General features: G+C 42.2%; 1 protein-coding gene across 8 annotated transcripts in view; it reads left to right on the top strand.

Moving 5' to 3' along the window:
• dop1a (DOP1 leucine zipper like protein A) overlaps positions 1 to 15,896 on the top strand; it is a 352,103-nt gene that overhangs the window by 122,159 nt on the left and 214,048 nt on the right. For 7 of the 8 annotated variants that reach the window (XR_013499663.1, XR_013499664.1, XM_078230044.1 and 4 more), the window contains 2 exons: positions 8,419 to 8,530; positions 14,883 to 14,912. Coding sequence is in view for 6 of the 8 variants with exons in the window: in XM_078230044.1 (XP_078086170.1) it covers positions 8,419 to 8,530; positions 14,883 to 14,912 (142 nt within the window). In the remaining 2 variants the exon portion in view is untranslated. The remainder of the gene's footprint in view (positions 1 to 8,418; positions 8,531 to 14,882; positions 14,913 to 15,896) is intronic. The other variant, XM_078230041.1, reaches the window with a different exon arrangement.

The following is a 15,896-nucleotide window of genomic DNA, read 5'->3' as shown; positions in this document are numbered from 1 at the left end:
CCTGTCCTGCCACCGTTAATAATTAGTGCACCTTTACCCATAGATCGCTCTGTTTCTGCACCTCTTATTTAGAATTGTACCCTTTATTAAATTCATTTATGGGATGTGGGCATCGCTGACTAGACCAGCATTTATTGCCCATCCCATTTGCCCTTTAGAAGGTAGGGTGAGCTACCTTCCTGAACAGCTGCGGTCCCCGAAGTGCAGGTACTACCACAGTACTGTTAAGGATGGAGCTCCAGGATCGTGACTAGCTACTGTGAAGGAACAGTGATATATTTCCAAGTCAGGATGGTGACTGACTTGGAGGGCAGTCTCCAGGTGGTGATGTTCCCAGGTATCTGCTGCTCCTGTCCTTCCAGATGGTTGCGGGTTTGGAAGGTGCTGCCTAAGGAAACTTGGTGAGTTCCTGCAGTGCACCTTATAGATAGTACACACGGCTGCCACTCTTTGTCGGTGGTGGAGGGATTGAACGTTTGTGGAAGGAGCAGCAATCAAGTGGGCTACTTTGTCCTGGATGGTGTCAACATTCTTTGTTGGAGCTTGTATTGCATCTCCAATTTCCTCTGCATGAAATTTCATCTGTCATATGCCTGCCAATTTTACAAGCTTGTTTGTCCTCTTGAAGACTTTTGTCTTCCTCACTGCTTAATATGTTTCCAAGTTTGGTGAAATTGTTTCCTGCGTACCCAAGTCTGAGTCATTAATATTGTGTTCAAGAAGAGCAGCAGTCTTAATTCTGACTCCGGGAAATCCCACTATACATCTTCTGAAAAACAACTATTCACCATTATTCTCTGTTTCCTGTTCTTCGGTTAATTTTGTATCCATGCTCACTGCTCCTTTTATTCCATGGGCTTCGACTTTGCCGACACACCTATTATATTCCACCTTATCAAATGCGGTTTGGAAATCAATAAATATTGCATCAACTGCATTGCCCTCATCAACTCTCTTTGTTGCTTCATCAAAAAACTCAGCTGAGTTTTCAATTTGATTGAAATCTTTGCTTCTTAATTCATACTAGACCAAATAATTGCTAGTTTTGTTTTTGATTATTGTTTCTAAAAGCTACTGCATCACCATGGTTAAATTGATTGGCCTTAATTGCTAGATTTATTTTTGCACCCATTTTTTGAACATTAGTAATTCTTTAGATACACTCCTATTTCCATGGAGGATTGGAATATTATGGCCAGTAAAATTTCAGACCCTGGTTTCCCTCCAAAAACCCAGGATTCATTTCATTTGCACTTGGTCACTAATCTACTTTAACTATAGCCAGCCTTTCAGAATTTTATCTATCGATTCTTTGCCCTTCCAGTATCTCAACTACCTCCTCTTCCACTAACTTTGGCAGTATCTTCTTCCTTGGAAAAGGCCAGTTTAAAATACAAATTTTGTATCCCCACTGCCTCCATGCCTAGACCTCCTTTACAATCCCACAACACCTCTGACTACCCATCTACTAGATAGAACTTTTACCCCTGTTCTAAAGGGTGCAAGGGATAAGCCAGAAAACGGAGTCAATTCAGAAGATATGGGCAGGGTTTCAATGTGTCCTTTGTCTCTGTCTTCACTAAGGAGAGGAATGATGCAGACATTCTAGTTGAAGAGGAGGAATGTAAAATATTAGATGCAATAAGCATAGTGAGAGAGGACATATTGGAAGGAGAGGCACCCTTGAAGATGGATAAATCACCAGGGCCAGATAGATTGTATCCCAGGCTGTTGAAGGAAGTCAGGGGGGAAATAGAGGATGCTCTGAGGATTATTTTCCAAGCCTTACTAGATACAGGTGAGGTACCAAAAGATTGAAGGTCTGAGAGCATTATCATTATTTAAAAAGGGTGCAAGGGATAAGCCAGAAAACTGAAGGCTGGTTCATCTGACTCGGTGTTGGCCAAATTATTGAAAGTAATTTTGAGAAATAGGATAAACTGTCACTCAGACACGGATTGATCAGAGATAATCAGCATGGTTTTGTTAGGGCAAGATTGTGTCTTATTAACTTGATTGAATTTTTTGAGGAAGTAACAAGGAGGATTGATGAAGGTAGAGCAGTGGCTATTGTCTTCATGGATTTAGTAAGGCATTTTACAAGGTCTTGCATGGCAGACTGGTCAGAAAAGTGAGATTTCATGGGATACGAGGGAAGTTGGCAGGTTGGATCCAAAATTGACTCATTGACAGGCAACGAAGAGTAATGGTCGATGGAAGTTTTTGCAAATGGAAAAGGGTTTCCAGTGGTTTTCCACAGGGCTCAGTGTTGGGACCCTTGCTGTTTGTTGTATAAATTAATGATTCTAAACGTAAGCGTAGGTGCATGACTGGGAATTTTACAGGTGAGACAAAATCGACCGTGTAGTCAACTCCAGAATGACAGCAATGTTTTGGTTGGAATGGGCAGAAAAATGGCAAATGGAATTCAATCTGGAAAAGTGTGAAGTAATGCATTTAGGGAGGGCAAAGGAAAACTGGATAAACAGGAAGATATTGAGAGGGGTTGAGGCAGTAAGTTCATGTCTTACCACCTTCAAGGACCTGTGGACAAGAAAGCATATGGAATGCTTTCCTTTATTAGGTGAGATATTTAATACAAAAGCAGGGATATAATGATGGAACTGTAAAAATGTCAGTTAGGCCACAGCTGGAATTGTGTGTACAGTTCTGGTCACCACATTCCAGGAAGGATGTAATTACTCTGGAGAGAGTGCAGAGGAGATTTACGAGAATGTTGCAAGAGCTTGAAAATTGCAACTATGTGGAGAGATTGGGAGGGCTAGGATTGTTTTACTTAGAACAGAGGGGACTAAGATGTGATCTAATTGAGGTGTACAAGATTGTGAGGGGCCTAAACAGGGTAGACAGGAAAGATTTATTTCCCCTAACTGAGGGGTCAGTTATCAGGTGACATAGATTTAAGGTGATTGGTAGAAGGATTAGAGGGACATGAAGAAAACCTGTTTCACACAGAGGGCAGTGGGCATCTGGAATTCACTGCCTAAGTTGGTGTTTGAGGCTGAAATGCTCAACTCATTCGAAAGGATCTGCATCGGAAGTGCTATAACCTGCAAGGTTATGGGCCAGGTGCTGAACAATGGGATTAAAATGAGTGGCTCGTTTATTTTTTTGGCTGGCGCAGACAATGAGATGAATGGCCTCTTTCTGCACCATAACTTTTCTGTGGTTCTATGGTTTAGATCCCCAGTCTTTTCTCATGCTCTCTTATTGCCCCTTTAATTTCCCTCTTCACTTTCCCTCTGAACTTTCTGTATTTGGCTTGGTTTGCACTTGATCAACTGGACATCAGCCATACACTTATTTTTCTTTTTGTCTTGTTATGTATCTATTTGACATCCAGGTGGCACTGGTTTTGGTTTCCCCCTCATGACCTAAACTGCCCCCAAACCAGTTGGTGTCTCTGCCGATCTTTGAGTCCACCTTACCTGTGTGAAATCTGCACTCTACGTACTGAAGTAGGCCCTCCTTCAGTTTTTTTAACTCTAGATGGCGCCTTGCCCTTTCCAACAATTAATTGAAACCTCATGGTACTATGATCACTGTTCCCTTAATGTACCTGTATTGGCACTTGCTCTACTTTATCCATCTCATTCCCCAGGATCAAGTCCAGTAAGGCTCCTTGCCTCATTGGGCTAGAAATGTATTGATCAAAAATGGTGTGACAATACCTCAGGAATTCTTCTCTCTCTCCTCTCTTCCCACCCCCAATTTCATGCTAATTTATTCATTAATTATGCATTGGCGAATTTGTCTCCAAATCATGTAGCAGGTAGGGAACTGATTTGTCTGCCCTCCTGTCACCCAATGGGCTCCAGGGTCAGGGCGCCATATTTAAATGCAACTGTCTCAAACTAATGTTGAAATTGTGCTGCTTAAGTTGGTAATTAAGCATTGCTGTTCCCAGTTGGGGAAGGATTAGGAAATCATTATAAGCCAGTTCATTCTGGGTGTCTGGGAGGAAGTGGGAGAAGTCTGACTTTACTTTTCTGTCTTGGAAATAAACTTGTTTTAAGGTACAGAGTAGCTTCAGTCTCATTCTTCCTCAACATACAATTACTGGATTTGTCTCTTGAAACATACTCCAGTGCAGTAAGAGGATGAATGATCTCATCCGCTCTGCAAGGGTAAGTCAACCTTCTCCTCACTCCAATCTCTCATTCTGGCATCATGCATTCAAAGAGCTGCACTGCTCAAGGATCTCGCACAATATTAGTGGGGGGAGCAAATCACTACTGATTGTTTAATGGACTTTAGCATTACCAGCATTTCATCTATCATGCTGCACAAACTCCATTCCCAGCCCGTACTGGGGAGGGCACAACACGCAGTTGACATGCATTCTTCCCATCCTCTTCCCCCATCTCTTCTCACCCAGCAGAGCTCCAAGTGCTTCTCTATCCAGGCCAAATTTGTGCATAACAAGAGGGAGAGATCCCAGACCAGAGGAGGGAGAGCAGATATTGTGGACCTCACTAAATTCAGGGCGGATGCCACCAAGTTGGCAGGGGAGGATAGGGACCACTCCTGTGGGGAAGGCGAGATCAGCCTTTCCCAGCAAGCCCGTATGGATGAGCTGTCAATGCGTACATCCCGTCCTGACATTCAGTGAGTGACTTACAATGTTGTATTCAATCTGTTCCTGAGCTAAATCGATCTGCTCTCTCCTCCAGGCACCAGCAGGTCCACGTGCACACGGGCGCACACGCATGCACACACGCACATTGAGATGCAAAATAAGCCCTTGCCCCCGAGCCACTTCAGACCAGAAAGCTGAGGATCCATTCGAAGAAGACCTGTCACTGTATTCACCTGCACTCTAGGTGGGTTCTAGTTGTAGAGTAAGCTCAGGGTCACATTACGAGGAACACCTCGCCGACCTGTCTCCACAGCAGTCAGAGGCTGGAGATGTGGTGCAAAATCAGGTAGAGTTGCGAGAGGAAGTTAGTAGACTAGAGCAAAGGGTAGAGGAATCCGTCTGTGCTCTGTCTGATGTCGTGGTTTTGACAGGCAACTGTTTCGAAGTCCCCTTGGGAAGGGTGGTGATTGGTTCAGACACTTGCGCTCTGGCCTGCACTCCATCATTATTGGCATTGATCAGATCCATCAGTGGCTAGGTGGGGTGGGACCAGCAGCCTGACATCTTGGGCCAACTACCTAGGGGACTCAGTATGTTCAGGCAATTCCAATCCCCTCTGCCTATGACCCCATCATCTCCAGCTGTACAGGCTAGGAGGGTGCACATCAGGACACTAAAAGCATGCCAGAGTACCCCAGCTCCTGACTCTCTGGAGGACGGCTGCCAAAATCATCAAAGACAACAGGACTTGCTATTCAGCAGGCTGCCTTCACCTCTGCTACAAATGTCAGGGATGCATCTAGACGCAGCTGTTGGGTGAGAAAAAGTACGAAGTTTTGGCAACGCTCTGGGTGGCGGGTGTTCAATTACTGTAAATACCATGCACCTTTGTGAATATATTAGCTGTCCACAAGAATGGTGTTTTCATTTGAAAGCGTCATGCATGTGCATCTATGTGCCCTCTTATTGCAGGGGTGATCCATGTTCCCACTTGGTGTTCACCTCCCTTTGTGAGCCACACATTCACGTTGTGTAGCTGACTGTTTCTCTACCCTTGTGTTATGTCAGGGAAATGCATCAAACTCTTTACTGAAGCGCCTGTAAAATGCACTAGCAACCATAATCCTTACAAGACAACATGGAGTTAGGCATCCTCGGTAGCCTTGACAGGTTAGCTATAATTGTCTCAGCAAATGAGAAGGCTGGCTTCATTGGTAGTGCCAAAGCATAGGACCTACAACCAGGATGCTTCTCCAACATCGGTGTCCACAGATGGTGGCCATTGCATCAAGTCTGTTGACGCTGTGTCTGCGCTACTATGGTGACTATCACTTCCGAGACCACACCACTGACCTTTCCAATGAATAGAGCCTAGTGATTCATAAAGTTTAAAGGTGCAAGGTTGAATGCTGAGATTGCTGTTGTTTGCACTGGTTGTAAAGGCCTTTCAGTCCACTGGCATGGCAGTAAGGACAGAAAGAATGTAGATGTGTCCCATTGCCTGCAATCATGTGACTATCAGTATGTCACAGGACCATTTTCCAGGTTATACTTAAGGGCATTCTCGTGAAAGCAGGCCCTCATCTTCCTCTTCAGGTTCACCCTGTTCTTCATCGTCCGAGGAGCTCTCAGATGCCTCCACGTGCCCTCACAACACACCATGATGATGCAGGACACCCTCTCTGGAGAGTACTGCAGAGGCCCACCTGAAGCTCCATGCATCAGAAGCACGTCTTCAGGATGCCAGTGGTTTGCTCTTTGGATCATGTTGCCTTATGCGCTTCATTGTATCCTCTGACTTAAGAGGATGACACATTGATGTTGTGAGCCATTGTTTGAGTCAGTAGTCCTGATCTCCAAACAGCCAACTCTAGATTCACCAGACCTTTCTAATATATGAGGCCTCTGAAGGAGTGCCTCGGATGTATGAGTCAGGGAACCTGGCACAAACATGATATGCTTCTGATGATTGCACACCAGTTGAATGTTGGAGTGGAACCTTTTCCTATTAATGAACATCAGGGGCTGTTGCATGGTGCTGTGTGCGCAATTGATTGCTTTCTGTAGCATGGCTCACAACCCAAGGACTGACTTTGTTCTCGCATCTTGACTATCAGGTATGCTAAGCCTCGCCACTGACTTCAGTCTCACACACTGGCTACTTGGCCCAGACCAGGGACTATGATTGTCTTTCTCTTAACTCTCCCCTTCCTTTTTGATTGCTGATGACACCGTATTTCTCCCCCCCCTCCTTCCATGAATCTCTCTGCAATCCCATCCCTCATTTATAAGCCTTTCCCCCCGCCCCGCCCTTCATGACTCTGTGCAAGCCTTACCCTCTTGTGCCACGCTAATACAGCCTTCCCTCCTAGCACGCAGTCCACGTACATCCCCTCCAATTCGTGTACTTCTATTCCTATTCCACCCACTATTGTATTTGTGTTCCGTCTTTAATGTAAGGCTCCAGCTTCCCCATCCTCATTTTCCCCTCTGCTGACATTGTTTCCAATGCCAGCATCTCCACATCATGACATTGTTTTCCACCATTGCTCATTGCCCCTCTGCATTCCCCCCCCTAAAACTCCACCGTTACCCATTGTTTCCATCAGCCAGCCAGGAAAGTAGTGAGGGGAAATTTTCAAATTGTTTCTCCTTTGGTGGGTTTCTGATTTTTTGGCCTCTCTCTGAATTTTCCAGCTCTGTCTGACACAAAACCGACCACAGATAGAAGGGAAAATTCTGCCTGTTAACTCTGTTTATCTTGCCACAGATACTGCCTGACCTGCTGAGTATTTCTAGCATTTTCTGTTTTTATTTCAGATTTCCAGCATCTGCGGTGTTTTGCCTTTGCCCTTCCATATCTGTCCCACTAATAAGTGGACTATAGAATATACCCAGTGGTGTAACAGCACCTCATTTTTTTTCTTAGCTATAATCAAACTGATTCTGTCCTTCATCATTTCTGGACATGTGCTTCTCCGGCACTGCAATATTCTTAATCAACACTGCCAATCTTCCCCTTTCCTTCCTTCCCAGATTTTCCTGAACACCCTATATCCAGGATTATTTAGTGCCGAATCTTGCTGTGATTGGAGCCAGGTATCCGTTATCATATACTGATGTGACTATTTGTGCCTATAGCTTACCAACTTTATTTACCACACTTCCTGCAAACTTACTTTAGATCTTTTTGAATTCTCTCTTCATCTGATCCCACCCAATACCATTCTTCTCACTCCAGTGCTCTTTGTGTAACTTTGTATAGCTTGTTTCCTCATTCTATTGCTACTTGTGCTCGTCCCCTGCCAAATTAGATAAAACGTTTGTGCTGGGTTCTAACCAGCAAATGAGAAATTATTACATAATCTTTATGTACAGCATCCTGAAAAAGCACTTTCAAAATCTGACTTTTTTTCATGAATGCCAGGATAAAGGAAAAATATGAGCGATAGGTGCAATCTTAAGAAATTACTCATTTTATTTCGTTACGAAAAAGCAAATCTTTGACTTTTAATAAGTGCAGCAGAAATTATGTATCTTGGGAGTATGATGGGTTACATTGTGTAGTACTGCTAATTATGTACGGAGTCATTTTGTGCAATTCAGTACCGTTCATTAATATAAATTAAAAATTGGTTGGAAAGGATATTCTCGACCATAGAGAGGTCCTTGGAATTAACAAGGCTTCAGATTTGTGGAAAACTATTCGTAGTATCTGTTTTATTTAGTTGTTTGTAACTGAGTATGCCAAAAGTTTGTGAAAATCAAGCTGACATTCATGTAGACATGCTATATTATATATTTTCCTTCCTCATTAGGAGAACACTGAATGCAAGATTGCAGGCCTCACCTCATGGCAAGGAAATGTCAGAGTACTCTCTGCCTGAATTCTGTCTCTTAGTTGACTTCCTATTGGACATTGTATCATTGGTAAGGATTTCACCTAATTAGTCTCGGTAATTGAAAGCTACCACCTGAGCAAAGAACGATAAAGATTACAAACATTGTACATTGTAAGCTCATGACTTGAGGAAAAGAACACTCTTTGGGTTTTTCATCGAGGAGTATTCCTCTAAGTTTTAGTAACATCAACATAGTTAATTCTATCCAAAGTTCAACATTATGATCTTAGTGACTAAAAACATTGGATTTTCCTCAATAAATTGTCAATAATTGGAGGATGAAAAAGAAGTTTAAGAAAAATATGCATTTGAATCATGATCTGTCGAAAAATGCTAAATTCAGACTTCAATAAATTATAAATGGTAAATGCAAAGGTTTAAATTTGGTAGCATGTGATAAACCTTTCTGAATTAGCAGAAACTGCTCAAGAAGAATGGATGATGTTTGTTTCAACAAATGGAAATAATTGAAGGTATGATTGCAAGGTACAAATTATAGATAAAATATAAAAGAGAGAAGGTGGCAGATATTTTTGGTATCTTTACCAAAAATATCTGCCACCTTCTCTTTTATATTTTGACTTGATAAATGATTTATACACTTTAAATGCTGCTGTTCCCATAAACCAAGTATAACAAAACTTTGCCATTCAGCACACTGTTGTTGCCAAGAATGGTGATATGGAAGATAACCCAAATCACAAAGCTATAGTCTAATGTTACTGTTTTTATAACATAATGGGAGCATTTTATTTTGATTGCTTATTTTGAATATCCCAATTGTACAAATTGCTGATAACAAATAGCAAATAGTGCCGTTTTATTGAGTTACATGTGATTTTCAATGGCATTCTGCTGTGGTCATTTGTGCATTGCACCATGCCAAGTAAAGAAAGTATGAACCAAGTATTATTAGAACACATGATTACTTATTTTGTGGAGGATTATTTGAAGATCTTGTGAACAAGATAGTACTGGAGAGAATAATGGGTAACAGTTGTTTTATGGACTGGAAGGCAATATACAGTGGAGTTCCCCAGTGATAAGTAGCAATATTTTCCTTGATCTGTATTAATGATCTAGATTTTGGTATGGAGGGTATTGTAATGACTGTGAACTGTCTGGAGTAAGAAGTCTCACAACACCAGGTTAAGAACAGTGATAGACTTCTAAAGGGCTTTGGCAGGCTGGTGGAATGGGTGGACATGTGGCAGATGAAATTTAATGCAATAAAATGTGAATTTATATATTTTAAAAGAAGGAAAATAAAAGGCAATATAAAATAAAGGATGCCAGTCTAAAGGGAGTGCAAGAACAGAGACCTGGGGTGTATGCACACATTGGTAAAGGTGGCAGGGAAGGTTGAGAAAGCAGTTAATAAGGCATACAGACCCTGTGCTTTATAAATAGATGCACAGGGTACAAGAGTAAGGAGTAGATGGTGAACTTTTATGAAAGACTGGTTTGGCATCAACTGGAAGCATTATGTCCAATTTTGGGCTCCACAATTAGGAATGATTTGAAGGCATTTCAGAGGGTGCAGAAAATGAGTATGGTGTAGGGCAGACTAAACTGTAGCTTTCAGAGGGAAATTTGATAATTAGCTGAAATTAAAGATTTGCAGAGCTTTGTGAAAAAGATGTGAGGGTTGAACTGGCTACTTTGGTACTGAAGAGAGCTGGTACGGACACGAAGGATCAAATGGCCATCTTCCCTTCTCTTCCCATTCTCCTATTCAAAGTTATTGCTGGAAAAAGAGACATTCTGTTGGAGCTTTTCATTTTTCACTCATCAGAGCAGACTCCAGAATGGCAAATTCCAAAGGGAGCAATAAATTATGTGGCACAAGAGAAATTTGCTGATTGGTTGGCAAGTTGACTCTGGTCAAGACAATCCCACAGCAAATGCACGAGGGAACTACTGTCCCCTATACTTTTGTTTATTCAGAAAATGTACAACATCTAGGCGTTCTATAGGTATGTCAAGAACAGAAGGTTGGTTAGGGCAAGTTTAGGGCCAGTTATAGATGGCAGAGGGAAGTTATGTGTGGAACCGGAGGAGATTGGTGAAGCATTGAACCAATATTTCTCTTCGGTGTTCACGCAAGGGGACATGAATATAGCTGAGGAGGACACTGGGTTGCAAGGGAGTAGAATAGACAGTATTACAGTTGATAAGGAGGATGTGCAGGATATTCTGGAGGGTCTGAAAATAGATAAATCCCCTGGTCCGGATGGGATTTATCCAAGGATTCTCTGGGAGGCAAGAGAAGTGATTGCAGAGCCTCTGGCTCTGATCTTCAGGTCGTCGTTGGCCTCTGGTATAGTACCAGAAGATTGGAGGTTAGCGAATGTTGTCCCATTGTTTAAGAAGGGGAACAGAGACTTCCCCGGGAATTATAGACCGGTGAGTCTCACTTCTGTTGTCGGCAAGATGTTGGAAAAAATTATAAGGGATAGGATTTATAGTTATTTGGAGAGTAATGAATTGATAGGTGATAGTCAGCATGGTTTTGTGGCAGGTAGGTCGTGCCTTACTAACCTTATTGAGTTTTTTGAGAAAGTGACCAAGGAGGTGGATGGGGGCAGGGCAGTGGACGTGGTATATATGGATTTTAGTAAGGCGTTTGATAAGGTTCACCATGGTAGGCTTCTGCAGAAAATGCAGATGTATGGGATTGGGGGTGATCTAGGAAATTGGATCAGGAATTGGCGAGCGGATAGGAAACAGAGGGTGGTGGTTGATAGTAAATATTCATCATGGAGTGCGGTTACAAGTGGTGTACCTCAGGGATCTGTTTTGGGGCCACTGCTGTTTGTAATATTTATTAATGATCTGGATGAGGGTATAGTTGGGTGGATTAGCAAATTTGCTGATGACACCAAAGTCGGTGGTGTGGTAGACAGTGAGGAAGGGTGTCGTAGTTTGCAGGAAGACTTAGACAGGTTGCAAAGTTGGGCCGAGAGGTGGCGGATGGAGTTTAATGCGGAGAAGTGTGAGGTAATTCACTTTGGTAGGAATAACAGATGTGTTGAGTATAGGGCTAACGGGAGGACTTTGAATAGTGTGGAGGAGCAGAGGGATCTAGGTATATGTGTGCATAGATCCCTGAAAGTTGGGAATCAAGTAGATAAGGTTGTTAAGAAGGCATATGGTGTCTTGGCGTTTATTGGTAGGGGGATTGAATTTAGGAGTCGTAGCGTTATGTTGCAACTGTACACAACTCTGGTGCGGCCGCACTTGGAGTACTGTGTGCAGTTCTGGTCCCCACATTACAGGAAGGATGTGGAGGCTTTGGAGAGGGTGCAGAGGAGGTTTACCAGGATGTTGCCTGGTATGGAGGGGAGATCCTATGAGGAGAGGCTGAGGGATTTGGGATTGTTTTCGCTGGAAAGGCGGCGGCTAAGAGGGGATCTTATTGAAACATATAAGATGATTAGAGGTTTAGATAGGGTGGATAGTGATAGCCTTTTTCCTCTGATGGAGAAATCCAGCACGAGGGGGCATGGCTTTAAATTGAGGGGGGGTAGTTATAGAACCGATGTCAGGGGTAGGTTCTTTACCCAGAGGGTGGTGAGGGATTGGAATGCCCTGCCAGCATCAGTAGTAAATGCGCCTAGTTTGGGGGCGTTTAAGAGATCCGTAGATAGGTTCATGGATGAAAAGAAATTGGTTTAGGTTGGAGGGTCACAGTTTTTTTTTAACTGGTCGGTGCAACATCGTGGGCCGAAGGGCCTGTTCTGCGCTGTAATGTTCTATGTTCTATGTTCTATCTGGATATATTTTTTCCCTGCAGAGCACAGGTCTCTGAATACGAATATATGTAACTTCTAATAAGCACCAATGAGATATATTAGGAGTCTGACTGATTTGTGCAGTAGGCAGAAATTTACGGTAATATTCTGTTGGTGGAAAACACCATTTATGTTGCCACTGCATAGTAGTAGTGTGAAATGTCTAGCTTCACTTGTTGCTCAAATATTTGAGATACTTTACCCATCCAGAATAACTTGAGATGGACTGGCCACTTTTCATGTGGTGGCCTTTGTTTGTCCCATTCATGAGTATACACGATATGTAACGAGCAATGATCTGATTAGGATAGCCATCAGGATATTCTGCCTGTAACACAAATGAGTAATATGCTATGTGAATTTCTGTGTCGGTGTGATGCCAGGTACATAAGACATACATCCCAGCAACTGGAGCAGTAACAAACAGCATATCATGTCGGCTGTTTGCAATAGATGGAGAGTACTGATTCTACTTGACCAATCTGTGCTTTCAAAATTCAGAACATAATGCCTAAAGTTAGATGTGATTCTGTGATTCAGTAGCAGTTCCTGAACAGTCCTGAATGTGCTCAGAAGCACTAACAACCAATTTGATCTGTTGGGTTGCAATGTAGTCCAGTTGCGTTTGCTAGAAACAACATATATTTATATGCGGGGACCTTCCCTTTGCAGGCAAAAGGAATATGTCCAGATATTGCACCTTTTTCAAAGGGGGACAGTAGCTCCTTGGTGCATTTGCCATGGCAACATTTTGAACAATCGGAGCTGTTATCATGCAGTATACATTTTTGTTTCCTTTTGAAATTTGGCATTATTATGTCTGTCCTGATGAGTGCATGCCAGCATGTTGAATACTCAAATTCTAAACCACCAAGATTCTAAGTTAGCTAAACATGCTTAGCTTTTAAGAAAACTGTGCTGGCTTTCCTTGATTAATCCACACTTGTCCAGATAATAATTTGTATCCGGGATTATCATTTTTGAAAGCTTTCCAGCTATTGAGATTAAACTGACTTGGCCTGCAGTTGCTGGGTTTATCTTTACGCTTTTCTATTTGATCAAGGGTGTAATATTTTGGAATTCTGCAGTCCAACTGCACCACAAGGAGATTCAGAAGATAACGAGTAACGTTTCTCTAATTTCTTTCCTTCCCTCAGTCTTCTGAGATGCTTTCCATATGCTCCTGCTGATGTATAAGTTCAAGTACAGCCAGTTTATCTAATGGCTCCTTTTATCAATTCTAGCCAATCCAGTATTTTAACTATCTCCTCTTTCATCATAGTTTGAGCTTAGTAAAGACCGATATGAAGTACTTGTTTACTACTTCAGTCTGTCTTCTTGGCGATATCCCCTTTGCAATCCCTAATCAGTTTCATCCCTCCTGTTACTATCCATTCCTATGCCTACAGAAGACTTTTGGATGACCGTTTTATGTTAACTGCACGTCTTTTCTCAATCTCTCCTTATGTCTCTCGTTTCTTCTTCCACATCCCCTCGTTTCTTCTTCCACATCTCCTCGTTTCTTCTTCCACATCCCCTGTGAGACTTCTATATTCAACCAGGTTCTCACTTGCACCATCAACCCCCTGACACCTATCATAAGCACCTTACTCTTTCTTTTTCATCATCAAGGGAGCTCTGGCTTTACCCGCTCTATCTCTGCCTTGTGGGAATATAGCTTGACTGTACCTATATCATCTCCTCCTTAAAGGCAGACCATTGTTCCTTTACTGTTTTGCTCGGCAAACTTTGGTTCCTATGCCGAATCTGTTCTCATTCTACTGAAAGTGATCCTGAATATTGTTACTCCAGATTGATCCTTGTCCTTTTCCATAACTAGCCATAAAATTAAGATTCTATGGTCACTGTTCCCCAAGTGTTCCCCTACTGACAATTGATCCAGTTAACCCAGCGTATTCCCATCCTTACCAGACCAGAAGTGCTGCTTAGTTCATTGGGCAGGAAACATTCTGATCAAGAAGATTCTTTCAAACCCACCCTTAAGGATGTTGACTCCTAGTTTGGATATTTCCGTGATAATGGTTTAACTGTGCTACCATGGCCTATTCCCCATTATTCGTATATATACCTTGACAGTGAGCGTCAGAGGGTTAATCCAATAATCAAATTAAAATTGACAGGAATATGATTATTTTTGATTTGGGAATTGAGCATTTTAGGAATAAGGGAAACTGCATTTAAAGATGTATCACTCAGATATTTATCATGTATTTGCTTTTTTGGCACCTTCATTTTGTTGTGGCACAATATATTGGACCTGACGAAGCAAGGGGCTTTTCTGTCTATTTTTAATACCTCCTTCACATCTGCAACTAATGACTGCTGATTTTTATAAATCAGTCAGGAATTAAATGTGTTCTTATGTGTCATAGGATATCAGAGATAACAGAGTGCATGGCAAAATATTGACTTTGAAGGTGGAATGGGTTCGAGGGAGGGGCAAGAGAGGAAGCAAGAAGTGTGAACTGCAGAGAGTTGTTCAGGAGTGCTTCAAATTTCTATTCCCTTGCTGTCCTTGAAGTGTGACAACTTTTTTTTGTAAACCTCTGCTTTCTTCTTTTAAAGCCTACTCGAAGTATGAGAGTACTTTGTCAGGTATGGGACTCAAATTGTCATATCACATCATCTAATCTTTCTGCTTGCTCATTTAATAAAACAATTGTACCATTGCATGCATTTCTGGAATGGGTTTGGAGGATCCAGCATATTCAAAAACAATGTGCCATTCAATTTATTTTTATCTGTACAATATACTAGGTTTTTATTTTCACCAACAGCCACTTGCATTTATATAGTGCCTTTTAAATTAAGGTGTCCCAAGGTGCAAAGCAAGCATTGTTAACAAATACATTCTTGATGCCGAGCCACAGAAAGGGTTACCAGAGCATGTGAACATAAGCTTGATTGAAGAGCAATTTAAAGGAAGAGAGCAAAGTGGGAATCGAAAGTTCAATGTCTGTGTAGCTGAAAGTATAGCTGTGCCCATTGTAAGCGATCAAAATCAGAGTGATGCAAGAGACCAGAATTCGTGGAGAGCTGAAATCTCAGAAGCTTTTATGTAGTTGAAGAAAAGTTAGATTTGGGAGGAGTGAACCCATGGGGGAATTTGAAAACAAGGATGAGTATTTCTAAATTGAGGTATTGTTATACTGAGATCCAATGTAGGCCACAAAGCACATGGGTGATGACAGTAACAAGAGTTGAAATATGGACAGCAGAGTTTTGGATCAGCACACATTTATGCCAGGTGGAATTTGGGAGGCCAGCAACAAGAGCATTGTCACATCTAGAGGTAACAATGGTGTGTGTGATAGATGAGCAGGTCAGAGGCTGGGAATTCTATGGCAAGTAATTCACTCCTGACTTCCCAAAGTCTATCCACTGTCTACAAGACACAAGTCAGGAATATGGTGGAATACTCTCCATTTGCTTGGATGAGTGCAGGTCCAACGACACTCAAGAAACTCTACACTATGCAAAGCAGCTTGCTTGATGAGCACTCCACCCACCGCCATAATTATTCACTGTCTCCATCATCAGTACACTGTGGCAAAAAGAGTACATGATTTACAAGATGCT

Source organism: Mustelus asterias, chromosome 15, assembly GCF_964213995.1.
Source record: "Mustelus asterias chromosome 15, sMusAst1.hap1.1, whole genome shotgun sequence".
Classification (NCBI taxonomy): domain Eukaryota; kingdom Metazoa; phylum Chordata; class Chondrichthyes; order Carcharhiniformes; family Triakidae; genus Mustelus; species Mustelus asterias.
Note: the sequence above shows the minus strand (reverse complement) of the source record. Positions and strands in the feature narration are given on the sequence as shown.